General features: G+C 33.4%; 1 protein-coding gene across 1 annotated transcript; it reads left to right on the top strand.

Annotated features, from left to right (window-relative positions):
- The first annotated feature begins 14,265 nt into the window (after nt 1-14,265).
- Nucleotides 14,266-26,637, top strand: LOC133203814 (RNA-binding protein 5-like). Its single transcript, XM_061339601.1, has 21 exons — nt 14,266-14,519; nt 14,688-14,859; nt 15,417-15,548; nt 16,585-16,651; nt 17,088-17,161; nt 18,943-19,050; nt 19,590-19,650; nt 20,316-20,375; nt 21,460-21,721; nt 21,902-21,947; nt 22,186-22,300; nt 22,463-22,545; nt 22,639-22,708; nt 23,882-24,150; nt 24,279-24,422; nt 24,526-24,576; nt 24,759-24,977; nt 25,159-25,224; nt 25,516-25,604; nt 25,804-25,930; nt 26,183-26,637. The coding sequence occupies exons 1-21, from the start codon at nt 14,278-14,280 to the stop codon at nt 26,309-26,311; spliced, it is 2,586 nt and encodes an 861-aa protein (XP_061195585.1). The 5' UTR covers nt 14,266-14,277; the 3' UTR covers nt 26,312-26,637.
- The last annotated feature ends 555 nt before the right edge of the window (nt 26,638-27,192 follow it).

A 27,192-nucleotide genomic window follows, 5' to 3' on the forward strand; every position in this document is an offset into this window, starting at 1 on the left:
TGCTCCAGGCTAAAGTTACCTAGTCAGCTGTGTGCGTTCAAGCGAGACGTGATATCCTACATGTACTTTGTTCTGCAAGTTTCATGGAGTTTTCACACCCTGAATTCACACGTCTACTTGCATTAAATAAACAAAGCGGCTCATCTGTACACATTGAATAAACAAAGGAGATAGCCAGGAGTACAAAAACTTTTGTATGGTATATCTAAAAAAAATTCATTTTCGCCACTTTTGAATTTCTTTTCGCCACTTTTGGAAAAAATTCGCAAATGGCGCAAATGGTGAATCACAGCTCGAGCCCTGCAATCAGGGAACAGCTCAATTCTGGAACCCTATGACCACTAGCTAATAACCACTGTTTAGGAAATTGATCCCTCAGAAGATCTGGTTCAATCTCCCAAACTGTAGGGTTTTAGAAATGCTTGCTTGCCAAAAGTTATTGCCTTCAATTTATATTTATGCAGATTTACAGTCCAGTGCAGTGTTGTGGTTAATATATAAAACCTTAGGCACCATGAAGGCTCCTAACTTTTCAAAGGATGATGTGACCCCCCGGTAAATTGACAAAAAATTAAATGTCCAAATTTTAGTCTAATTTTTGCATGCAACTAATCACTGATATGTGTACCCTTATGGAAATCTACTTTTAACAAAAATAGAAGCGTAATTTGGAAGATATAGATCTTTCATTTGGGTAGGGGTACCATGTTTACATTCGAATCCCATTGAATTTTGGCCCTGCCCCACTCTTTGAAGCCCTTAAAATATACGAGCGCAAGTAGGTACATTTTTCTCCTTTGGCTGGTCACTGTATTTTATTGAAATCTACATATATATGAAAGGAGAAAAATGTACCTAACTGCACTCACATGTTGTTTTATAAAAAATGGTAAAATCTAGCTGGCCTTTCCTATTATGAACAGATCAACGAAACTATTTTTTCTGACGTAAGAATAAATTCATATGCTGATCGAGGCATCGGCGTGACTTTCTAACTGACCAATCAGCTAAATGAGATGCATTACGAGTGAGTACCTTAAAAATACTATGGAAATTTTATGCTTGGAAAAAAGGCTTTTTTACCTACTTTCCGATAAACATTTTTTTTATGCATTTGAGTCACAGATTAGGCACGGATCTACAACTTCCCAGCTCATAGTTACAAACAATTGATTTTTATATATGACTGCCGTCATGAGAAAAAGGCCCTTATCTTTTGACGTCATAATGCTCAGAAAACGACGTCAAAGTCGCGGTGTTGTAAACACGGAAGTAATTTTTGTCGACTGCGTTTCGTGAACAAGAAATAAAATTGGATTTCCAGGTGAAATAAAAAAAATATTTGAAAATTGATGCTGAAATTTGTAATAAATAATATTATTACTATTTAGTACATGTATTCATTCATAATTCTGTTTATTAATAAGCATTTTTCTTGATATCGCATAATTAATCTAATCGCGACATTGAACACATTGTTGGGTACAGCGATTTATAGCGATGTCTATATACTATGCATGACTAAAAATACTGTGTATTTGTTTTCTGAGCAATTTGCAAATACTTAAATTTGACTCATATGAATTAGACTTATTATTAAAAGGTATTCTACATGCACGTAAATATTTTTTTCAGAGAGAGAGAGATAGAGATAAATGCACATATACGCGTACTTTATAAGTGCTTTATTTTAAAAATTCCTTCATTTTAAAATGGTTATTTAAATTTTAATCCATAGTTAATCATATTGATATGCACAATTAGACCAGAGAAGGGTGAAGCGTTGATGTGTGGGGGGGGGGGGGGATCGGGAGATTATTGACAAACTAAAAAAATATAAATAAATAAATCGACGAATAAAAAAGACAACCGGTAAAAGTTCAAACAAAAAAAAGAGAACATCTTGTTTTTGATATAGATACTTGTAACATGGGAGATTCGAACCTACATGTACTACAACAAATGAAAAGGGGGGATTGTATAAATGTTATGTAAATAATTCTCTACAAAATTAACAGCAAAAGAATATGCTTAGGAAAAAAAAATGGAGAAAAGGGTGCCACGAAAATTTTGCTACAAAATAATGAAAAAAAAAATAATGAAATGATCAAATAATGCATAAAAAATAGTACTCTCTGATACACAATAACTTTTGTATCAATTTTCTTAAATTGTTCCGATGAAAGCTGGCTTGAAATTAAATTGCGCTTGGTTTAGGAATTTTATTAAAATACATCTAATGTGGGCTTTTCCATGAGAATTATACTCAACATTGAAGAAAATAACATTTATATCGAACGTGACATTATGCGTGAAAATATGCGTATGAAACAGAAGAACGATAGATTAGGCTGTATATAAAGAAATTACGAACTTCTGGTAAATGTTGATATAGCGACATCTTTTGAGAATAAATCACTGATAGAGGAAAAAAGTACTAGTAACAAGTGGTTAAATTATGAATGTCATATTATATTGTTATAAAAATGTTCTGATCATCAACGACATTAACACTAACTGTTAGACAACAATAAAAAAATCTACATTTTGAGAAAGATGGAAAATAAAAGAATGGTGATGTTTCGAGCGACAAAAAACAAAACAAAAACGGAGGCTCATGCAAAGTTTTGATGACCGTGAAATATGAAGGGAAGCATTTTTTATTACTGACTATTGAAATCATGTATGTAATAAATAAGTCACGTTTCGCGTTTAAATCTTGGACGTCGAGTCTCATCTCGATAACCCGGATATCTCGACATTTTCTGAAAGTTCCGTTGATGCCGGGATACTATTAGTTATCCAGGTCCAATCAAGGGTGTACGGGGATTTACCCCGGGTTTTATTCCATACACCATGAGGCCGAAGTTTATAACTGTACCTGACTTTAAGGGAAGGATTAAACAAACACACATACCTTTCTGCTTTTAATAAAAAATATATATTTCTCTTCCAGTCGAGTGGTGACAGGCAAAAAATACGAGTCATGTTCTTTAATCTCACCATTCCAAGAAAGTGGTATTCTTTGAAAAATGGATTGCCTATTTTACTTTTAGCTTCCACGTCACAAGCAGATACTAAGTCTCCTATGAAGAGATTCAACTTAGAGCGGCAGAGTTTCAAACATTCAAGGGAATATTGCTTAAACGCATCATACAAAAAATATAACGTGTATTGGACGTAATATTTAATTATTGCTTAAGACTTCTGAAAACCTTTGATGTCAAGTTAGCTGATGTCACGGATTAAGATGAATAGATGACCTTAATTGCGTAAAAATATATTTAACTCTTGAAAGATATTCAGTTTCACTTTCAAATAGATTTCGTCAAAATTGTAACGCAACTATATTTTATTTTGCTTAGAAAAATCCAGCTCCATTAAGTGTACATATATTAAAAAGAGTCAAGAGCAGTACAGCCCTCTCTTTGATCAAACTATACAATGTTATTTTTTACAGAACTTTCCGTAAATCTGAGTTGGAAACCAGACAATCGTTTACACATGCATTGTGAGTGATTAATATCTGACGAGATTTTATCAATTCCAAAAATCCAGGGAGGTTATTATTTCAGATCGAGAAGGAATTAAATTTTTCTAGAATTGAAATGTCGAGCATTGATAAGCTTAAAATATGACACGTGTCTGCCGGCTATCTTTGCATGTCCAGCAGGTGATACTGAGTAATTATAGTATCTGGCAATATGATAGCGAATTGCCAAATCGTTTCGACATTGAATCATTTTTACAGAAACCAATTTTTATAAAGTTTTCTTTTTGAGATTACATTAGCGACCCTTATAAGAAATATTGAACGATTGTTGTGTCCAAGTGAATTATTCCCCTCCTATAACAACGTGTGTGTGTCTGTGTGTCGAGGGGGGGACTGAGTGAATGCCTGCTTATATTAAACCAAAAATATTTTTTTTATATATATCGGGATCGATGTGCTGATGTCCCGCGTTACGCATGTTGCCCTTCCTTGGGTTGGATCTATCCTTTCTCTATTGGACACCTGTGAAGTTTTTTTTTATGTTTTTAATTTACAAGTGTTTTATATATTGTATAAATTTGGCTAGAGTATTAAATATAAAAAGAATATCTTGTGCTGAAATAGTGGAATTGTACAAATATTATTTTTTCAAATGAATATAAACCGTTCCTAGATCCTGTCATGGCCACCCCACCCCCCTCCTTTACGATATCACTGAATCTGTCTCTAAAATAGTATGAACTATAAAGGCAATTTTCCTTAAGAATAATTACTTACTAGAAGCTTGGAAGAAGAAATCAATTTTTTTTTCAAGTTTATTTGTGTCAAAACGATTAAAGTTATTTAAATAATTTTAAGAATGTTTGGAAACTGAATTTGACGCACGCGACCTCATTACATTTTCAGTGAGTAACGTCAACGTTATTTTGAGGCGATTTACTAAAATGCTCATAAAATATTGAAAAAGTGAGATATTTTTAAAAGTTATGTATTTTTGCATTCAGAAAGAGTCAGGCTATCAAAATATACCAAAAAGTCAATTTGTGAAATTTTGACCTTAAGGGCCCTTTTCTCATGACGGCAGTCATATATATATATATATATATATATATATATATATATATATATATATATGTACAATTTAAAGTTTTGTTAAGCATTTGGTGGGCATGCAATGCTCTAGGTCTACACGTATTCCCGAGTATCAGTGAATACAAGTTTCATGTGCATTTCTTGACCAAGAACGGTAAACGCTGAGGTTCCATGCGTATTATTATGTATAATCAGCCTTGGCTGACAATTAAAAGTTTGAAATGTGGTAGAGATAATGTGTAAATTGACCTAAACCACGTGTCTATGATAAAATGTAAACATGTAGTAAACGACAGCATGTTTTGTCGTTCTGTCATCGGATTGGACAATTGTTCTCGGTAAGCGACTATGTGCGAAATAATAACAATAGCCATATAAGGTAAATTTCTCAGACATGCATATCCCTCTGTTGTACCAAGACCCGCCTATTCTCTTTTCATAAAAGAACGGGTACGTCTTTTTACCACAAGGAACCACAAGGTACCACAAGGAACCACAAGGATACCACAAGGAACCACAAGGATACCACTAGGAACCCATATGTCACCATATACAACCTTAATTATTCTAAATATGGTTTATATGCACTTGTAAACTACAAAAAAAAGTTTTGAAGGGCAAATTAACACTTTAATTGTCTTAAATAGGTACAGTATAGCGCTATTAAACCAAGGTAAAAATCTACTGGTAAATTAAATTCACTTATTTCAGCTAAATTATGCATGCATAGTTCAGAGGCAGAGATTGTATTTTTATGATGTATAAAAAGTTAATGGTTTATTGTGTATTTCAATACAGAAACCATAAGTAAATACCCAAGAAGAACCCTAATGTCATGTCCCCTGTACAATGTCATGTCCCCTGTACCACTAGGATAGGCCAAGGTACCTACAAAATGACACTTAAATGCCACTTAATTCAACTTTTAAAAAATCTAATCATAGTTTAAATGCATTTGTTAATTAACTGTTTATTAGCTCACCTGAGCCAAAGGCTCAACTGAATTTTTCTGATCACATGTTGTTCAGTGTGCACCTGTCCATCCAGCTGTCCGTCTATCTGTAAACTTTTCACATTTTTGATTTCTTCTCAAGAACAACTGGGCCAATTTCAACCAAACTTACCAAAAGGTATCCTTGGGTGAAAGGGATTCAAATTTGTTCTAATGAAGTACCACGCCCTCTTCCAAGGGGAGATAATTTAAAAATTAATGGCATCTCTTAAAAATCTTCTCAAGAACCACAACTGGGCCAGCAAAAATGAAACTAAAGTATGAAAATATCCTCAGGTAGAATAGATTCAAGTTTTTTTCAAATCAAATATCCCGGGGTAGGGCGGGACCACAATGGACAATCAAAATTTTACATAGGAATATATAGGAAAAATTTTAAAAATCTTCTCGAGAACAGCAAAGCCTTGATTGGTCATATTCAAATGGAAGTATCCTTAGGTTGTGTAGATTCAAATTTGATCAAATCATGACCCCTGGGGGTAGGACTGGATCACAATAAAAGTCTTACATAGGAATATATAGGAAAAATCTTCTTCTCAAGAACAGCAAAGCTATGATTGGTCATATTTATATGGAAGCATCCTCAGGTAGTGTAGATTCAATTTATTCAAATCCAGTTATATGTTAGGAGTTTGGAGCGTGAAAGTGAAACATTGATTTTGAATTTCATGGTCCCTAACCCTTCCCCCTTTCTGTGCTTGAAGGGTGGGACTCCTGGAAATCAAACTGTTGACATGATTGTAATAAACATTGAGCCCTCTATCATTTGTGATATTCATGGCCCCAGGGTCAGAGTTTTAGGGTAAATATGGTGAAAAAGTACCGTATAATGGGTATTTTCTGCGGTTGGAAATTTTTGCGATTTAACCCCTAAAAGGTAGCAAATTAATTTCTGCGTTTTCAATTTCTGCGGTTGCACTATACTGCAAAAATTTATTTACGGGGTCCGATCACTAAACTTTATGAATTATCAGAACGCTGTCATGTTTATGTTTATAAATTCATTAAGACATATTGATCAAAGCTGTATGAGAACTGGTATTAAGCTATTAAGCTTAATTAAACTACTATCTTTTAGTTATTTTTTGTAAAAATATTTCGAATACCAGTTGCAATGAATTAATGCAGTGTCAGTCCACCCAAACAACAATACAAATCTTTATTCTAACAGACGTTTTATGCGATTTATTAAAATATTTAAATATATAGATAATGATAATAAATGCATCCAAGCCATATTCTAAAATACGCTTCTAATTAACTGCCATCAAAATTAATTTGGTGTTAATATTTTAAGCTAAAACAAACAATTGCATAATCTAGTACCCTAAAGTTGACGGTTAACAATCACAGGTGTCATGTGCATTGAGCCGTAACTAATCCTGTCAGTCGTCTGCATTAGGTGAAATTCACGAGACGATCAAGCCACACTGTGTATACAAGCAGTAATTATTGTCTCAATATAAAACACAAGATTAAAAAAAGTGTTTAAACAAGAAAAGCTACCATGTGTTGTTTGCAGCTATCGGAGTTTGGATTAATAATTGCGAAATAGGTACAAGTAAAGATGTTTTTGTATCAACTTATGATATTATTTACAGGAAGGTTCTGATTCAATATGTTTTGGATAAATCCTAACATCTAAAATCTTCGAATTTCGATGACACCCGAATTTTCTTGCTAACGAGGATATGACCACTCATGAGTCTGCGGACGCATCGCTTTTAAAAACCTTGCGTTCCAAATAATTTTGCTGCGTCCAGTACGCAGGTTCTTGCGTTAATGAGAACCCTGTCAGACACACGCACCACTTATCATAATTGCATATACAAAATATCTATATGAATATTGAAAAATATTTTGCGATTGTAATTTTTGCGGATTTGTCCTATTCGCAAAATTCCGCAAAAATTGGACAACGGCAGAAAATACCTGTTATACGGTATTATTCTCTACTCTATTTATTATTCTCTACTCTATTTAATTCAGCAAACATATTAAATGCATGGTGTGATGGCCCCTGGGTCAGCTAGGGGTTCTGGTGTTAGGTTGTGGATCTATTGGTAATGTAATATAGTGTTAAGCATTTATTAAAATCTTTGAAAATCTCTCTGCTGCTGGGTATGAAGCAAAATAAAATGCTTATAGTTGTGTTGAGCAACAATGCCTTTTTCAAAATTATTTCTTTCAAAACAATCTTTGCCCCTGGGTATTTAAAAATAAAATGTTTTCCAATTTTCAAACAACGAACTGCTTCACAAAACTTAAAATGATTGCGTTATGAATTTAAGATTAATGTTTTTTAATAAACATCAGAAGTCAAGAGTGCAACAAAATAAGGTTAAAGAGGATCCCTTCAAAATCTTGTATTTATAAAAAAAAAAATTAGGCCATTAATATTAAAAATATTTCTGTTTCCCCTAACCCGACCCTAAAATCTCAAGTTGGGTAGGTTGGTAGGTAAATAATTTTGAAAATTTATTACAATTTCAAATTTAATTGAATAACTTTATGAAAAAGCAGATTGGAAACAGAATATCATATAAATGTAATTCAAAGTTGGGAATTAATTGTAACACTTTTTTTTTTAATCAATGTTCCACATGGGTTTAATTTATGCTCTGCACATGGTCAAATATTTTTGGTGGAGGCATGCTTGAATTATTTTCATAATTAAAAATTGTTATTTTTTAAATAAAGTTCTGTAAATAAAAATTCTGAAATTTTACATGGATTTGTGTATTCTATTGACCCTTAAAAAAAGTAACTAGAATGTTTATACATTATGTGATCAATAAATTCTGTATATATACCCATTATGAGCTAACTTAAAAAAAATTAACTAGAATATTTATACATTATCTGATCTTGCAAAAATATATGTTTATTAATTTAAAAACAAACTTAATTTTCTCTAAAATTTCAATTTTTTAGTCGATATTTTTTAATTCACCCATATCCAAATAATTAAGTAAACAACAATAATTTTTGTTAATTTATATTTATATAAACACAAGAACTTTTCTCAACAAAAATATTTTGTTCAGTGTTTTCATAGATTTAATTCCTTAATAATTTCAAATTTAAAAACAATTATGTAAAAAGGATGTCAAACATAATTGAGTTTTTGTTACGGAAATGAATTCAAACTTCTTAAATTTCTCAATATACATGATATAAGATTGAAACATGTATCATGAAATTAATAGTTTAACTGTATGGATGTCTATAAAGATAGTACAGAATATATTATTTATTTTCCAGTTCATAGAAAAATAAATATCCATTTATTAATAAAGAAGTATGGAAAATAGCATGCATGTATTTTAATGACATGTGGAGAACTCTCTTGTGTATAGGGTGCCTTGTTTGCATTGTATAGATCCACCATTTCAGGTAATCAACAGTGATAATTATTAGGAGTATAATCAAGTTTTCAGTGATTAACTTGTGTATACACAAGGTACACAAGACTGGTTACACCATACCTTAGGTATATAAACAAAAGTAAATCTGAAGGTTAGTGAAAAAATATACCTGGTATAATGTAATAATTATTAATAAACTTATACATGTATAATTTTTCTTGTATTATTTACATACAAGTATAAACATTAAATTGTGTCACTATGTTTAGCTGGATACTGTGAATTAAATGAATTAAATATTTTTTACAAAAATACCTGAAGCTGACCCATTTTTCCCCATAATTCTACATAATGGTACTTTCAACATTTCTACAGATCATGCTGCTAAAGATGGGCAATAATTTTGAATGCTGTTAAAAAAATCGTATATAACCCATTCTTTCCTGCATCAATGAATCATAAATGACACCTGCCATTGGTAAAATTAATACATAGCATAAATTAAAACATGTTTGAAAAAGTTGGCCAAGGGTTATCACATATTAACATTAAACTCAATTGACTGGAAACTGATTACCTCAAATAAATTTATTTACTATTCCTGTGAGAGAAAATTAATCAGTGCTGAATTTGTAAATTGTAATAAACTTGCATGAGAATGGATTTTGATATTTTTTTTTAAAGTATTAATGAATTTATACAGATACGAATTAAAACATTACATGTACCTGTAATTGTGTACCAAAATATTTATAGTTTTAAGATTGATGCAATGAATCAAACAACACTTATTAAAAAATTAAGTTAAATATTACAATCAAATGCAGCAAAACTGTTATGCACTTGAGAAACTATCAAAACATAAGTATTAAATCAAAAGATTACATAGGTCATCTTGATGTACAAGTCAACTAAATGTTATTTATAAGTACAACATTAAAGTCTAACCTTTATAAATATTAGGGTAGTAATTAGTGCAAGATTTAAACATGTTTGGTCTGTGTAGCAGTGGCAGATCCAAAGAGGGGGGGGGGGGGTATCAGGGATTTGCAACCCCCCATCCCTTTTGGATTTGCTAACAAGAGACACATAGACAGAGAGAGAGAGGGGGAAGGGGGGGAGACCCAATTTTTTGTTGTGTTTTTACGATAGAAATTGTTCAGTGAAAGGCTAATGTAGTAATGTATGAATAAATTTGGTTGCTGAAAGAAAATGCCCCCCCCCCCCTACAAATTAGGATTTTCGGGTTCGGAGGGTTTTTTCCTTTAATTTTTTTTAACAAAAATTTTCAGGAAATCCATATTTTTTCCCTGGCTTCCTTCACCCTCACTTTTGAAAACGCTTCTACGCCCATGTATCCTATTAAGTTGTTAAACTATTACTGTATGTATATGTATGTTATAACAACCCTTTTTCCTCTTCACCCCCCCCCCCCTTGAAAAGTTTCTAGATCCGCGCCCGTGTAGGATGTTTTAAAAGGTACGTACTACATGTAATATATAGGCATGGGCTTGCTCCAAATCTTTTTTGTTAAATCACACTGTTCAATCATACAGAAAAATGTACTAAGATTCAGCAACCAAACCATATAGATCTGCATGTGTACATTCCTAGAGGTATCATTCATGCAAGATTGATCACCACGGGGGGCTTACAGTTACTTCAGCTAGAATGAAACCTGCACAAAAAAAAAAAAGAAAAAAGAAATAATTCTGGTCACTCAACCAAAAAATGTAGGTCAGATCCAGCATCTGAAGCAAGTGTGGTAGTATACATGTACAACCTTATAGATGCATGATCCATGCAAGTTAAGTCACCGAAAGGCTACTTGGGCTGGGTACAATAATACCGATATTCTGGTGTATAGTGGTACATTGACAAAAATTATCCTATTGCATAAAATTTATTTATTTAGGTTTTATGACCCTTTCATGCATGAGTTATATTTTTTTATGCATAAAGTTTTGTAAGTTATAGCCATCATACTGCAAAACTTTTAGGATGATTTACTGTTGTATTTTCTTTATTCAGGTTAATAATAACATTTAATAATAATAAATTATACACTTGTTTCATTTATATAGCAGGTAACACAGATAAATTGACAATTTGACTGAAATCGTGAGTGAAAAATTCTTATCAGATTGGCTGAAATTTTTGGGTAGATGACCATAATATAATCATTAACTTGTACACAGTGAATGCAAATAAACCTCAGAAAGACTTAATATCTAACTTACAAATGCATATGACATTTATTAAGTTTGAATGAGGTGTCATTGGTGTACGCTTGGGGTACATCCTTTGAATCCTCTAATTTGTGTATTGAATTAAGCAATAAACAGATAATGATCAATGTAATTAAGAAATGCACATAAACCTATTTTCATTTATTAAAGCTGAATTGGATGTTATTGAAATAGCTCAAATTTATTGGGATACTTAAGGGTATTATTTGGATACCTAGAGTTTCCTTAATTGGGGTTCTTGGTATCCTTTTGTGTATTAAAATATGCAATAAACAGTTACTAAGTTATTTACAAAAGCATTAAAACCATTTTTAGATTTATAAAGGTCAAACTGGTTGTCCTTGGGATATTTTGAGATATTTTGGGGGTTACCCTGGGATGTCCTTGTGGTAACTGAAGGCTATCCTTTGGTTCTTATGTGGGTATCATTTTATTTTGTGTATTGCACTATATACAATAATCAGTTACTATGTCATTTACAAATGCAAATATAAACCATATTTACATGTACATTTTTTTAAATAGTTAAATAGGGTGTCATTGAGATATTCCTAGGGTACCCTTGGGTATTCTTGTGGTACCTTAAGCCTAGGGTATTCTTTGGGTTTATGTGAGTTTCCATTGGTTCTGTGTATTGAAATACACCATTCATAGTTACAGGATTATTTTTTTCACACCATATAAAATATTATTAAAGTTCCTCAAAACTATACATGCATAATTGAGCTTCATTGTTTAAGTATACTACTTTTAAATTTTTATCTTGGATAACTGCTCTGTTTAGGACAATTAAAGTGTTAATTTGCCCTTCAAAAACATTTTTTTGTAGTTTGCAAGTGCATATAAACCATATTTAGAATAATTAAGGATGTATATGGTGTCCCTGGGGTACCTTGTGGTATCCCTGGGGTTCCTTGTGGTTCCTTGTGGTACCTTGTGGTTCCTTGTGGTAAAAAGACGCACCCTAAAAGAACATATTGTCACAAACCTGGCCGAATGTTAATGTCATAGGGTCTAAAAAAGCATAGATAATGCAGTAATCCTTAGAATGAAAATGTGTCAGAACTATTGAAACTATTCAAAAGGCGTCATATTTATTCACTCATGTTTGAAAACTATCAAAATCGTTGTAGATTAAATATAATTCGTCATAGAAAAAAGGGGCCCCAGAGCCCCAGATAGCAGTTATGTCACATCATCCTTTACAGGCCCACAATGTGATCCACAGGCCCACATTATATGTCAATTAAAAAATAACCTTAAAAATCCTTAATTTTTTAATTGATTCTTTTTATTTATTTTAGTCATCAATATTCGCAGTATTTGAAGCTTGTCAGGTTTTCTCTTTTCTAAAAACTTCGATCCAATAATATGTTCATTACAGTTTGTAGTGTTTAAGCGTAGACCTGAAGTATATGACATCCAACCTGTGATGAGGTTTGATTCCAAACCATTGTGTGCATTTGGTATCTATAAATAACTGTTGTGGATGGAGTGTCTGACAATCATAGCGGACTGTTACAATATTTCTATAAGAACAATCTCAAATCAATTTTAACTGCTTCGATAAATCAGCAAGACTGTTCTTAGCCATGTACGTGTTTGACTAATCTGCTTAGCACACAACACAAATAAACTAGGGCAGTTGGTCAGAAGAGCACTTTATTGAAACTGAGAGTACATACAAAATAAAACTCAGTGATTTTTCTACATTTTTTAAAAGGGGCCTGGGCCTTTACAATTGGGAAAAATCATCGACATTTGTGTAAAATTGGGAAAAATCAATAAGATTGAAATAAACCTTAATTGACAGGTGAAATAAAATATATAAGTAAATGTAACATCATTTATTCACAATATTTACTACAAAATAACAAATTAGACACAGTTCTACATTTTTAACTTTTTTTTAATCTTTGAAAGTTGTCATTAGTTGTGACCGTCCTATATTTCAATTCTTTTTTTTTTTTTTTTTTTGCCATAATGGTAGACATAAAAAAAAATTCTACTCATAATAGCCCTTGAAGATGATATAATCTGACATGATTTAAAACAAATCATTTTTCTTCTAGCTTTCTAAATCACCCTAATCATTGTGCTGCAATATTAGTTGCATCTGCCGGATGTAGAAACGGTTTGATTTTCATGGAATCAGGGATGCTTGTTGTAGAACTACTAGTTCTTGGATTTACAAATAAAGCTTTGTTTCGCCTGTTCACATGCATCTTACACTTTTTCTTACGATGTATTTAGTTTGACATTTGACATGATCCATGTGTTTTTCTATGTCTTGTAAACGCACAAAATGATCTGCTGTTTTTCACTATTATTTTAAGAGTATGAATGACCGAGAGCAATAGCGTTTCCAATTTATATAAGTCCTACATAAAAAATTCAATGTAGTAAAATCAATAACGGTTTTTCTGGGGGGGGGGGGGAAGCAACTGAAATTGGGAAAATATCGGTAATTTTTGATAGGGGAAAGGGCCGATATTCGGACCTAAATTGGGTGTAGAAAAATCACTGAAACTAAAATGTGATTATGTTCTGGAAAAGAAAATCATTCACCATGTGGGCCACCAGATTTATAATATCTAATCACCTACAGCAAATTTAACTCACATTTGCAAGTGGGCGAGTGGTTACCAACAACCCACAATTACCATACTTATAATCAAATTACTATTATTATTATTATTTTTTTTTTTTTTAAATTTTTGCGCTGTAAATTTATATCCCATTTGAGATATTATAGCCCAAACAGGCTATTGTATTCCATTTGGGTGATCAGTCCCAACCTGTTTATGATTATGGCCATGAGCACTTGGAGATGTATAATAAAAAATCTTTGAGTAAAGCATTTGAGTGGAACAAAATCATATTTATGTATTGAAATGCTTTATGTTGCATCTGGCCGAAAAAACACCTACAGTACCTCAGGAGTGTCCTACCCATCCTTTTTTAAACATGCACATTCGCAGTATTTGCGTTAACTTCAGTGCCAGTGAGTCTACATAGTAATCTTAAAATAAAAATAATGAAGTCTTGTTTCCTTTTAGTGACATGGAGATTCATCCATTTGCCCTGCAACAGGGTCAGTATGGGATATACCAGGGGCCTATGGGAGCTGTGGGTATGCCCATCAATATGTACAACCACGCTGGGGAGGAGTATGAGGAGGGTGAATACATCAATGAAAATTACGGCTACGAAGAAGGCGGATATGACCTTGTACCAGGTCATCTTGGCCAAAAACAAGACATGGATAATCAGCCAGACTATAATAGAGAAAGGGATAGGGACAGGTGAGTAAACCATACAAATAACTGGAGTGATCTTCTTGTGGGTTGTAGACTGGCAAATACATTGGCTTGTAATATAATTCAAAAAAAAAAGGTTTCATTTGTAACTAACTTTTAAACTAAGAAAAACTTGAATTGTTGTCTTAAAATGTAAGATTACTGTTTATGAAGGTCAAGAAGGCGTGACAGGGACAGAGATGGACGTCGTCGAGATGAGAGAAGATCATCACATGATCGTGACAGAAATCGTAGAAGAGATCGAGATCGCGACCGAGATCGTGATAGAGGGAGAGATAGACGAGACAGAGAACGCAGTTCACACAGATCATCTGATGATGATAGGGTAAGAAATAACACAGTGCTGTCTTGCAGTATTCAACCTATTTTCTCTAGAAAACCCTGACTTTCCAATGTCTTTTAATAATGTTCATACTTTATTTTGGTAAAATACACCACAATGAGTTATGATTTTATTGAATTCTAAAAACAAGATATAAAGATATCTTTTTTATTATTTTCTTTTTTTTCTTTTCTTTTTTATTTGGCTGCCTTATGTAAATTCAAGAATAATATTAGTTTTAACAGGTAGTTGGATAATAACCTCATTCTATATTTGCTGAAAAAGTTCTTATTGTAAACTTTGAAGAAAAGGATGAGAGAGCAGTACAATATATCCCCTGGGATAAATTATGTCTGCTGCAGAAAATTTTAGAGGCTTATCTTTATCTGTCACTTTAATTAACACCTTTGTCTGCAACTGATTTTGGTTTGATGTAAAGGTCAAGCCTGGGTGACATTTGCATTCCTTGAAGACTGGCATTTTATAAAACACATGCTTCATTCTTTTATAAATATATACATTTAATTGAGTTATTGATGTATGTTGTATATCCATCCTAGGACTCGGACAGTCGTGACAGTTTTCATAGATCAGATCAGAGAGAGGATAGGGCTGGAGAAAAGTGGATGACAGACACACCCACTAATACAGTCCTGCTACGAAATCTCCCCCCACAAGTAGAAGAGAAGGATGTAAGAATATCAACAACATTGAATCATATTGCAACAGTCACAGAAAAGCATATCCTTTTTGCAGCAATCTTACAAAATTAAGTCAAACTCGGACATATTTTCTCCTCTCTGTGGACTTCATTTTGTGATTGCAGTGGATTAAATTGTATTTATTAGGGATGGCAATCAAATACAGAATTGCTAATCGATTAACCGCAAGACGTTCTGACCGATTACCCGGTTAACCATATCAAAATACACATTTTCTTGATGTACATACTTTTTTTCCTACGTAGCTCTATTCATATATACAAGAAGACTGATAGAGTCTAGATGTTAAATCATTTTATTTGTCTTGATTCTTGATTTTTAAAAAAAAAAAACCACATGCTTCTATATTTTATTTTAGTTTCAATGTAGACTGGAAAAAAATAAGAAAACCACGAATCATGACTGAGAAATCATTGATATTTTTCCAAAGCAGATTTCACATACGTTCATTCAGCATTGTCACCATAATTAAAACTAAGTCTGAAATACATCACTTAATTTACAAAGTTTGTGTAGCAATTTATTTGATAGATAACTGCAAAAAAAAACAAACATAGTAATTCGCTGTTCTCAACAGTGATTTAATTATTAAAGAAATACAAGGACAGTCAGGGTAATGACATGGTGTTTTAACAGTAATTAACACTTCAAACACAAAATGACCAATTACCCTATCAATCCGGAAAACCATAATTACATCCAAGTCAGCTTGGATATGTGAAAACGTTTATGCAAAGATCTCTTTTTTCAAAAAAAAAAAAATTAACAAAATTAGGTTCAAATTTATATATATATTTTTTTATTTTTCCGACTAACCAATTACAGATTTTCTAACCGATTGCCATCATTCTGACCGAGTAATCAGTTAACCGGTTACAAATTGCCATCCCTAGTATTTATGGTCAAGGAGGAAAAAAAATATTGTGCTTTTGTTTGGTATCATATAAAAAGTGTGAAAATTTATGGTATAATTAAGATAATAAAATATTTCAATGCTCTGTTTCAGATTCGTGCAGAACTGATGATGTTTGGGGCCCCAGTCAGAGATGTACGCCTTATGAGAAGAAGTACAGGTATAAACAAAACTACCTTCCTTTCATTGTAAACCACTTGAACATGATGTTTCCTGAATAATTGTTATTGCTATCGTATATTTATTTATTCATATCATATACACAACTCATAAGACAGAAAGTTTAATTTTGGGGGGGGGGGGGGGGGGGATACTGTATGATGAAATTGTTGAGCAAATATAAAGCACAGAAAAAGTAGAGTTATTGCTAAAGAAAATTAATAGGGAATGAAACAACAATAGCTGATGTGCAACTTTAGATAAAAACACAAGAAATTGATATGTTGTGTTCTGATGGAAGAAGGTAAGTAGTGGAGAACTAATGATGCCCCTTGGTCCTGATACAGACATTTTGGAGGATGAATCATGATGCTGATTTGTTGTGCCCCACATAAAGATAAACTTTTTGTGCTAATGACATTTAAATCGTTAAACAGGTACCTCCCGGGGCTTTGCATTTGTGGAGTTTCAGAGTGTGGCAGATGCCCAGCGATGGATGGATCATTATCAGGTCAAAACAATGTCAAGAGTGTACAAGCTAGGGGAAATTGAGGAGTTCATTATCATATTAAACAATGTCAAGAGTTTACAAAATAGGGGGGAAATTTAGGAGTCCATTATCACATCAAACAATGTCAAGAGTTTAAAACTAGGTTGGGGGGGGGGGGGGGGATTTAGGTGTTCATTATCATGTCAAATATTGTCAAGAGTTTACAAACTGGGGGGGGGGGGTGCATTTATGAGTTTATCATCATTTTAAACAATGTCAAGAGTTTACAAACTAGGGGGGTAAATTAAAGAGTTAATTATCACATCAAACAGTGTCAAGAGTGTACAATCTAGGGGAGAAATTAAGGAGTACATTATCATATCAAACACTGTCAAGAGTGTACAAGTGAAAGGGAGGTGTGGGGGTGGGGTGGGGTGGGGAGGGGTTAGGAGTTCATTATCATATCAAACAATGTCAAGTGTTAACATGTTGGGGGAATGTTAAGGATTCATTATCAGTGTCAAAAGATATACATGTATGTAGTTTGGAGGGTGGGGGCATTTAATAGAAAAACAAAAGTTAAAATTTCGTCAAGAATGTACATATTTGGAGAACATTTCATCGATTGTTTTTCAATTCAAATAAATTTGATGTTTTATTTTTGTAAAATTGAATTGGTCATTATTGTTCAAATCATGCTCCAATGGGAAAATCGAAGGAGAGATCTGAAAAAAAATTTAGGAGAGACACTTCTAATTCAATAAAATATTCAGTATACAAGTTGAGGATAAATTGACTAAGTTTATTGGTGAAATGAGGTTGGTTTACAAATTCAAACACAGTTCATATCAAGATTGAAATGTTTGATATTGAAAAAAAAAACATGAATAATAACTACAGTGTAGGATCATGATAAAGTGAAAAATAATGTGGTGATCTTCTGATAAGCCTGGCAAATCCCAAGACTAACAAACTAGGGCTGTCACGCTTCCAAAATTTTTCCGGGTCGGGTCGGTTCTGTAAATTTTCGGTTCGGTTTTGGGTTTTTCGGGTCGGTTATTTACAACTATTTTAAACCTTAATTTCATGAATTTAACTTGAAAAATCTTTATTTGTTACATTAAATTTAAATTGAAAACAAGTCTTAACCATGCGGACGTCTAGACATCGGTGTCTTTGCCTACTATTAGCCACAACCTGACCATTCCTGCTGGTTTTGATAATTATCTAATACTTCCGTGACAAGTGTTTTGTCATGGAATGAAGTAGATTTCAGTTGTGATGTTTCTTTATCACTGTTATCGTCATGATTCCTTTGATTTCGACGCCATTTTTTGTATTAAACAGACTCTAATATATAAACCAGACCCGAACCAAAATCCGGAAAAATGGATCCGGAACCGAACCGAACAACTTGGACCGTGGTTCTCGGTTATTTCGGGTACTCGTGACAGCCCTATAACAAACTTATTAAGAAGGAATGGAACTATCATGATCTATTGCAATAGTTTCCCTAACTTCAAGATTTTGATCAATATTTCTGATCTGAATCCTAGATAATCAAAACCTCTGCTATTCTGTATACTACTGTAGCTTTGTCCCCGTACTGGGAAATAGTGATATGACGATAACCAACTTTACTCATTCCCATGCATGATGACAGATCCCATTACAAAACCTTATCTGTGTACTGCTACTAGATACAGAATACAATCCATGATTCTTTGTGGACAGGCTCTTTTGGCTTCTGGTAACTTTCCCTTTAGGATGACCTGTAAATCATTTTTGTGTTTATTTTACAGGGTGTGTTGAATATCCAGAATCATTATTCTGCCACCATGCACTATAGCACCCCAAAGACAGGACCAGAAAAGGGACCTATCCATAAAACAGACTGGACCTGTAGCAAGGTAATGTCTACGTCTTGTGGTGGCCCGTGTGGCTGGTTTATCTGATGTGGGAGGGATGATTTTTTGGGGGTGGGTGGGTGGGGTGAGCATTTTGTTTTGTTTTTGTAGTTAATCCATATAATTTAGATACATTTCATAATATTAACATCAGATTTTGAATTGTTGATTCCAGTACAGGTTTATGTAATAGAATTAAAAAAAAAAAATTTTAAAAAAAAGCAAAAATCACAAAGGAAAAAGATTCAACTTTACAGTTTTTAAACAGAAAAAGAAAATGACCAAAACAAGATAGAACCTGGAAGTATGAATGGTTTATTTTATTCTATACTTGATTTGTAAGCTATTTGGTCACAATACAATAAGTTTGTAATGTAGAAGACATGCAAATCATATTTAAAAGGGTTGTAACTGACAGGGTAAGTATAAACATTTACAAATTACACACCTCGCTACCAACACTATTGATTTTTCTTCCATTCTCTTGTTCAATGATATTTTTAGGATAATTTAAATTTCTATGTAAATTTCTTAACTTTTAGTGTGGCGTCCATAATTTCAAGAGAAGGGATCACTGTTTCAAGTGCAATTTGTCGCGAGAAGGTAGAGTATATAATACACTTGGAGAATTATCAGGTGTGCTGTCATGTAGGGAAATGGGAGGGTAGGGTATATTTACATAAATATGGTATGGGACGGGAAGGGGGTACAGAACGATATACTTCTATTTACTTACTTTTGAGTATTACTGGACCAAAACATATTGCATAAAAAGTTCATTTCTGAAAACCATATCAATGACAGTTTGGTTTTTTTTTTTTTCTGCATAAAAATCTTTAAACTTTTAAATCAACAATCCTACTTTGTTGAATTTCTTCATTAACAAATAACTGATGGACTTTTGGCATAATTTTGAATGACATATGATAACCATTAACATTTTTACATGTGTTGTTGAAAAAAGCATGATTTGTAGATTTTAGAAGAATATATTTCGGTTTCTATTACTGACATTTGTAATGAAGACGTATGAAAGAAAATATGTCTATTTCCATTGTGAATGAATCCATTAAGAAATGGCATGTACGGTGTGAGAGAGAGAGAAAATGAAAAGAAATACTCTGATTGTTACATTTGGCTTTATATGACTGAAATGATGTGAAAAAAGGGTTGCCCCACAGACAGATCAGGGGACTGGACAAAATCAGGCTGGTGGATATCCGATTTATTTGGGGTGGATGTAAAGCAATGTTGTTTTTGTATTTCAGAGTCAGAGAGAAAACAAGAAGGTGATGGCTTTGATCAGATTGGTACAAATCCTTGTAACAGTGAGTAGTACAGTTGAATTACAGGTCCTTGTTAAGTGTTCTATAATGAGGAATTCATCAAACTTATTAATCTCATTTTACAGTAATTAAATTTGATGGATATAGAAAGAACTACGCACGCTAACTCTCGATTCCCACCTACATTTTACACCCATTTAATTCAATACTAATGGCAATTTGGCCTTAAAATCTTTGTTGAATGCAAAGAAGAGTCCAATGGTAATTGACTGATAATTTTAATGCCAGTGTTAAATAGTTAACTACCCCTAATTCCAGCTCTTTAAATAAGGGGGGTAGACTATATTTTCCATTGAAATTGAGCTTTTAAGCATCAACACATTTTAAAATATTCTTGGATATGAATAAATGTTCTTTAAATCTTTTCTTATGTTTTATGCATATAAAATTAAACATATATTATTAATAAAATACAATGTTTTAGTTGTAAAACCCTTTGAAATTGGTGAAAAAATAAGCATTTTTGTAGCTTTTGGTCTATAAACATATGTCCCCCCCCCCCCCCCCCCCCCCCGTGGGACTTTGGTATGAATTTGTGAAAACTGACAGTCCATATTACCTGTAAAAAGGAATTTTTGTTTCACGGGGGGGGGGGGGGGGGGGGGGGGGATGTTCTAAAAATATTTTCTGTTTTCTGTTGATTTCTATAGTGAAAAACACAAGTTTTCTCCAAATTATAGAGTTATCTCTCTTTGTTTTCCCAAAGAAGTAATGTTTTATGAAAATTCATATAAATATCTATATAGATATGAAAAATCATTCAGATGTGTTAACTTTTGAAAATTGACTTGGAGGTAGGCGGGAGAACGATGCTATCGTTCGCAGTTCTTTTTAACCCGTTATAGATTGTATTTAAATTTCTGTAACGAGATCAATTTTTACACACTGCATTATGTAATGCAAATGTATTAGATAGTCTGGTTATGGAAAGTGTTTACTGTATATATATATACCTAACCCCTTATAGATTATGTAAATTTCTGTTGCAACAGAGTTTTTACACACCATATTATGTAATACAGTTGTAGTTGGGTGTTTTAATGCTGTATACTGTATTGCTCTACAGCTTTGATTTTGCGTGGTTTGGATGCTCTTACTACAGAGGACAACATTGTACATGTGATGGGTCAGATCACCACTTTCCCACTGAAGAATGTTCAGATAATTAGAGATGAGGCCACCAACACCTCCAAAGGGTTCGGGTTCATGGAGTTGAACACTGTTAACGAGGCATCTCAGCTGATGGATCAGTTCAACAATCATTTACCACTGGAAGTCGACGGAAAGCAACTCCTTGTGAACTTTGCCAAAAACACTTTCTCCACTGTGTAAGTGTTATGTGTACAATTTTACATTAGGCTCAATTTGACGTGCATTCACATTTAGGTTCATGAAAATGTACATGGCACATTCTTCGGGTTAATATTTTTGTTGAGAAAAAAATTTGGCTAAATCTAAGACATAACAAATTGTGAAAGAAATTAACAATGAAGATTGTTGTCTTACAGAATGGCTACCTTAAATGCTGCAGCAAGCCAATATGGTACAGCACAGGTAAAAGTGAAAGTAAATTTTGTACTAACATTGGGAAATCAAAACAAACACATCTATCTAAGTGTACTCTGTAATTTTTATGTGGGATAAAATTCCCGTTTTATTAAATTAAAACTTAACATATAGTAAAGCAAAAAAAAAATTTTCACTGTTGCCATTAAGTTACTGTAAAAAGCTTTTAAAGGTTTCATAAAGGCTAGAAAAAATATAAATATGGTGTGATTTCCTATGTTTGTAGGGCCAGGGTTGGGACTACAACCAGACAAATCAGCAGGGTTATTATGACCAGAGTTTCTACCAGGGTACAGATTATAACCAGGCAGCTTATGCTCAGTACTATGAGGGAACCCAAAGTAAGTTCAAGAAACTGTCATATATATATACTAAATCAAGCATTGAACACTGCATAGAGCAGTAACTACAAGTTGTTGAGTGAAAGTCATTACTTTTGTCCACTCTGAGTAGCACAGTAAGGGAATTAAAATGATATAGAATGATTTTCTCTTTTCTTGTAGCGGATTCGACAAATGCTGCAGCAGCTGTAGCACAGGCAGCCATCAATAAATCTCTGGCAGCCAAGGGTTCACAGCAAAAGAAGGTAAGGAAATCTACAGCTGTCATAAAGTATATGTATATTATATCTACAACTTATTTTATGTTTCAAGTCTAATATTTTGTTAAACTGATTTAGGGTCAGAACAAAGACCAACAACAAGCACCTGCTCAGGAGGAGAAAACTACTGAAGAGTACCCGAAATATCGTAAGTACTTTATATACTACAATGAACCGGAGGACTGTACAAAGATTAATAAAAAAGAGTATATATATATTTATACATGTATGTGATGATGTAATTAAGGGTTGGAAATTGTGCACAAGTTAGAGCCTATGTACTGCCCTCATGGTTACGTGGGTGTAGATATTGTGCCATAGAAATAACCAAACTTAAGTACCACGGGTGATGGTTAAACCTGATCACTACCCATGAAGTTTTTGGTACAAATAGTGCAAATCTACTAGTAGTCTGCATTTATGCCTCAAGATCCTATCCAATCTCCAGTTGTCTGAAAAATTCGGTTAAGAGAAGTCCTGAGCCACCTCTGTGTCTGTCATTCTGTTAGATAGGCAATTACTGTATGTGTACTTAAAAAAGCGGGCTTCATATTTAGCGGCTTTGGCGCAGACAGTGATGCACTAATTCATGATTACCGTTAATAAATGAATATATGATGTTTTTCATTACTTGCTTCGATCTGCCATTTTATCAGGCCTCGAACATGGAGCCCGATTTAGTCGTCATCAATTTCGCCAGGCAGTAGGCATAGATAAATGTATGTAAATATATATATCTATGTATAATGTGATTTTTTTCCAAATTCACTTGAATTAAATTTAATTTTAATATAAAATGGGTTATTGGCATTTGTCTCTTGGACCATTCAGTTCAGCCGTGTCGACCGGCATACTCAATATGTGACCCTCAACAATGTATATATACGTCATATATGTACGGTATTAGTTACACAATGATATTCTAACATACATAATTACACATTATTAATACTCCTGGATCAGAAAATCTTAAGTTAATTGTTTTTAATTAATAGTTAAACGTTAATTAAATGCTCAATAATAAAACTCGACTGCACAATAAATACCTGAAGGCTCATTTTCAGCCAGGTGGACACGATAATTGAACAGCAATAATCTAATACGATGTTTAAAAATTAATTAGAGTAAGATATTAAAATTTTACTTTAACTTAGAGACAATAAGTACAACTTATTTTATTTTTATTTTTTAGCGCTACATGTATAGCTCTAATTCATGACCACTCCATACCCGGTGATTGTGCTAAATTTTGAATACGTTAATTTATGTACACATACAGTATAACTGTAAACATTTATTTGATGTATTATTTTGCTCACAGCTCCACCAGATGTATCAACATACCAGTTTGAGGAGACTTCAGGGTACTACTATGATCCTCTGACAACCCTATACTATGATGCTAACTCGCAGTACTACTACAATGCCCAGACTGGGCAGTTTATGTACTGGGACGCCGAGAAATCAACCTACCTCCCCGCCCCCACCAATCAAGGGCCGGGAGCAGCTACCGAAGGAGAAGGGACTACAGAGAAAAAGAAGAAGGAAGAGAAAAAAGAGAAAAACAAGATGGCCAAGAAAATTGCCAAGGTTAGTCCACTTGTTCTGTATTCAAAAAGTCCTTGTGAATTGCATTTCCATATTTTGGTACTGTAGATGTACAAGTTTTGTACAATTCTGATGATAGATACATGTACAAAGAAATTTTGTTTCAATAGGACATGGAAAAATGGGCTCAAACAATGAATAAACAGAAAGAAGCCTTGAAAGGCTTTAATGCAGCATTGAAGTCTATGAGTGGTCAAAATGAGAGAAAAGAATCTGCCACTGCTGATGCTGGCTATGCAATACTGGAGAAAAGTGTAAGTGATCAAGTCCAAGAAAATATTTCAAAATGTATGTAGTTCAGTATCAGTTTCTTTTGTGAAATGTGAAGGCTGATGACTAAATCATTTTATTTTTCAGGCTAAAGGGGGTCTAGAAGACAAGAAGTTAATGCCTCCACCACCAGCAGCTGTAAGTACTGCATCTGGGCATTTCAACTGAGCAGAATTGTATGTTACGAAATTTCAACACAATGTAATGTTTCGTAGAATTTATAACCGAGCATTATCAGGAGTGAGCTCAGTCTGATTAACAGAGCCAAGTGACCAGCTTAATGTATCTGTTGAATATTGTTATGTTTTTATGCCTTACAGGTTAATTCTCCTAGTAGAGTGGCAGGTGGTGCCAAGCCTGGTCTGGTGGCGTCCTACGGCGGAGACAGTGATGATGAAGAGCAGGGAGAGGAGGACCCAGGAATTCTGGACGAGAGTAAGCTGACTGATTGGAACAAACTGGCATGTCTCTTGTGTAAACGTCAGTTCCAGACAAAAGAGATCCTCATCAAGCATCAGCAGATGTCTGATCTCCACAAGGTTTGTTTGTAGAGTTTTTTACCACGGATTTCCTACAAAAGAAGCTTGTGCCTGTGTTTTTATTGTTATAATGTTTGGAAATAGTACAGGTTAGATAATTTGTGCTTAGTATAGCAGGTGTAGTCATAAAGCACATGAAGTAAAATTAAAATTAAGCATATGATTTTCTTTTTATTTCCAGCAAAATTTAGAGAATTTAGTCAAGGCAAAAGCTGCATCAGGTGGCAGTGATTCTGGTCATTTCCAGGTTAGTGGTGCTATAAAATATTATCTCTGTTGTTAAAATTAAGAGAATTTATATTTGTACAGTGAAACCTGTCTAAACCCATATGCACTGGGAGACGAATTTTGTGTCAGAATAGACAGGGTGTCGGATTGCACAGTGTAAAAAACATGGAAAATAGTACAATGGGAATGAAATCTTACCTCAGAATTCACAGTGAAATGGATTACACAGGTGTCGGATTAGACAGTTTTCACTGAATATTCTATTCTATTTATACTGAGTGTTGTGAGATTCATGCTTCTGACTTTTTAGTATCGAGATAGAGCCAAGGAACGCAGGGATAAATATGGAATTCCACCACCACCAGAACCCAGGCACAAAAGACCAGACATTCCCGTACCGTAAGTTTTAAAATAGATGCTTCAATTAAATAAACATAAAATTAATTAACTCTTAAATAACTCTAAAATTACAGACAAATTCTGTTTACGTTGGTATTAAAAGGTTAAGATCTGTCATAATCCTTTTTTAAAAATTCAAGACATTTAAAAAACATTTTGTTGATCAAAATATAGATTTTATTTGTAAAATTTTGTTTAGATATGAGCAACCAACAAAGGCTGGTATAGGAGGAGACAACATAGGTAACAAGCTCCTACAGAAGATGGGGTGGCAGGCAGGGAAAGGTCTAGGCAAGTCTGGACAGGGGATCGTCAATCCTATAGAGGTAATCTTTATATGTTATTAATGAATTTATAAATTGAGTTGTGAAAATTCCTTGAAATGAATAAATCATGTAAAACGACTTTTTCAAAAAACTTTGTAGATTTTTAGTTAGTGTATTTTAGAAAGTGAACAGGAAATTCTGCATCATGAGATATCAGATGAGGGGAAGTTTTTGCAGTGAGAGAAAAATTGATATTGATGATAAGTGTAACATTTAAACTGTTGTAGAAGACTTTTTCCATTGTGTTTACAGGCTGAAAGGCGAGCCCAGGCCGCTGGACTAGGAATGAGGGGAGCTAATTATGGTACGACCTCGGGTGACGACTACAGAGAGTCGGTAAAGAAGACGATGTTTGCCCGATACCATGAAATGGACTCCTGATTCTCACAAACTCTGTGTTTGTTTGTGCATGTGTGTGTGAATGTGAGCAAGAGGGATAGCATGTCTTAAAGTTTACACAAAAGTACTGACAAGATTTTTTTTTTTTTTGAACAATGACATGTTCTGAGAATCATGTCATAATGAACAGGGTGTTGCACATAAAAAATATATATATATGTTTTATGCAAAAATATTTTAGATATGACAAGGAGCAGATGATTTTAGTTACTTGTTACAGAATCATATGTGAATGGATCCCTTGTTTTTCTTTTTAAAATCTGTAAATATGTACAAAGTATACATAAAATAAAAATGTGAAGTATCAAGTTTGTATGTATTTTGAATGCATCTTGCTATTTAGAAGGGACTTTTTATATTCAGGAATCCAAAGATGGAAATAGTTAATATGCAATGATTTATTTCCATAAATCCATACTGATTAGTTATAATGGAGAGCATGAGTTACTTCAAATTATATATATATGTATAAATGAAATAGCGTAAAATTTATGAGGATTACTTGGAACTTATTTTTTACAGAAAAGCAATTTCTGTTTTCAACCCCAATTGGACCCAAGGGTGAAAATAAAATTTCTGAGACGCAACTGCATATAGTTGTCTACAGGACACTACCTGTCAAATTCCAAAAGATGAATTTGCTACTGCTTAAAGCTGAACACTACTCGTAAATAGGCACCTCCACACAGGTATATAAACCCTTCGAGAGTTTATTCCTTGTTTTAAGTACGTGAATTTTCTGTCTGTAAATAATGCATTGACTTGTATAATTGATGTTACTTTTCTCCTGGCTCGGAAAAAGTGTGTAAAATATGACAGTTATTTCATCACGACCGAGTAATACGGCAATGTAAGATGTACGT

The sequence above is a fragment of the Saccostrea echinata genome, unplaced genomic scaffold, assembly GCF_033153115.1.
Source record: "Saccostrea echinata isolate AGI-Se365-2 ecotype Australia unplaced genomic scaffold, CSIRO_AGI_Sech_v1 ptg000051l, whole genome shotgun sequence".
In the NCBI taxonomy this organism is placed as follows: Eukaryota; Metazoa; Mollusca; class Bivalvia; order Ostreida; family Ostreidae; genus Saccostrea; species Saccostrea echinata.

Excerpts from the sequence above, each read along its gene's own strand:
- LOC133203814 (XM_061339601.1), top strand. The coding sequence starts at position 14,278 with ATGGAGATTCATCCATTTGCCCTGCAACAGGGTCAGTATGGGATATAC. Across the intron at positions 21,948-22,185 it reads GCCAATATGGTACAGCACAG|GGCCAGGGTTGGGACTACAA; the intron begins GTAAAAGTGAAA and ends CTATGTTTGTAG. Across the intron at positions 24,151-24,278 it reads TGGCCAAGAAAATTGCCAAG|GACATGGAAAAATGGGCTCA; the intron begins GTTAGTCCACTT and ends TTGTTTCAATAG.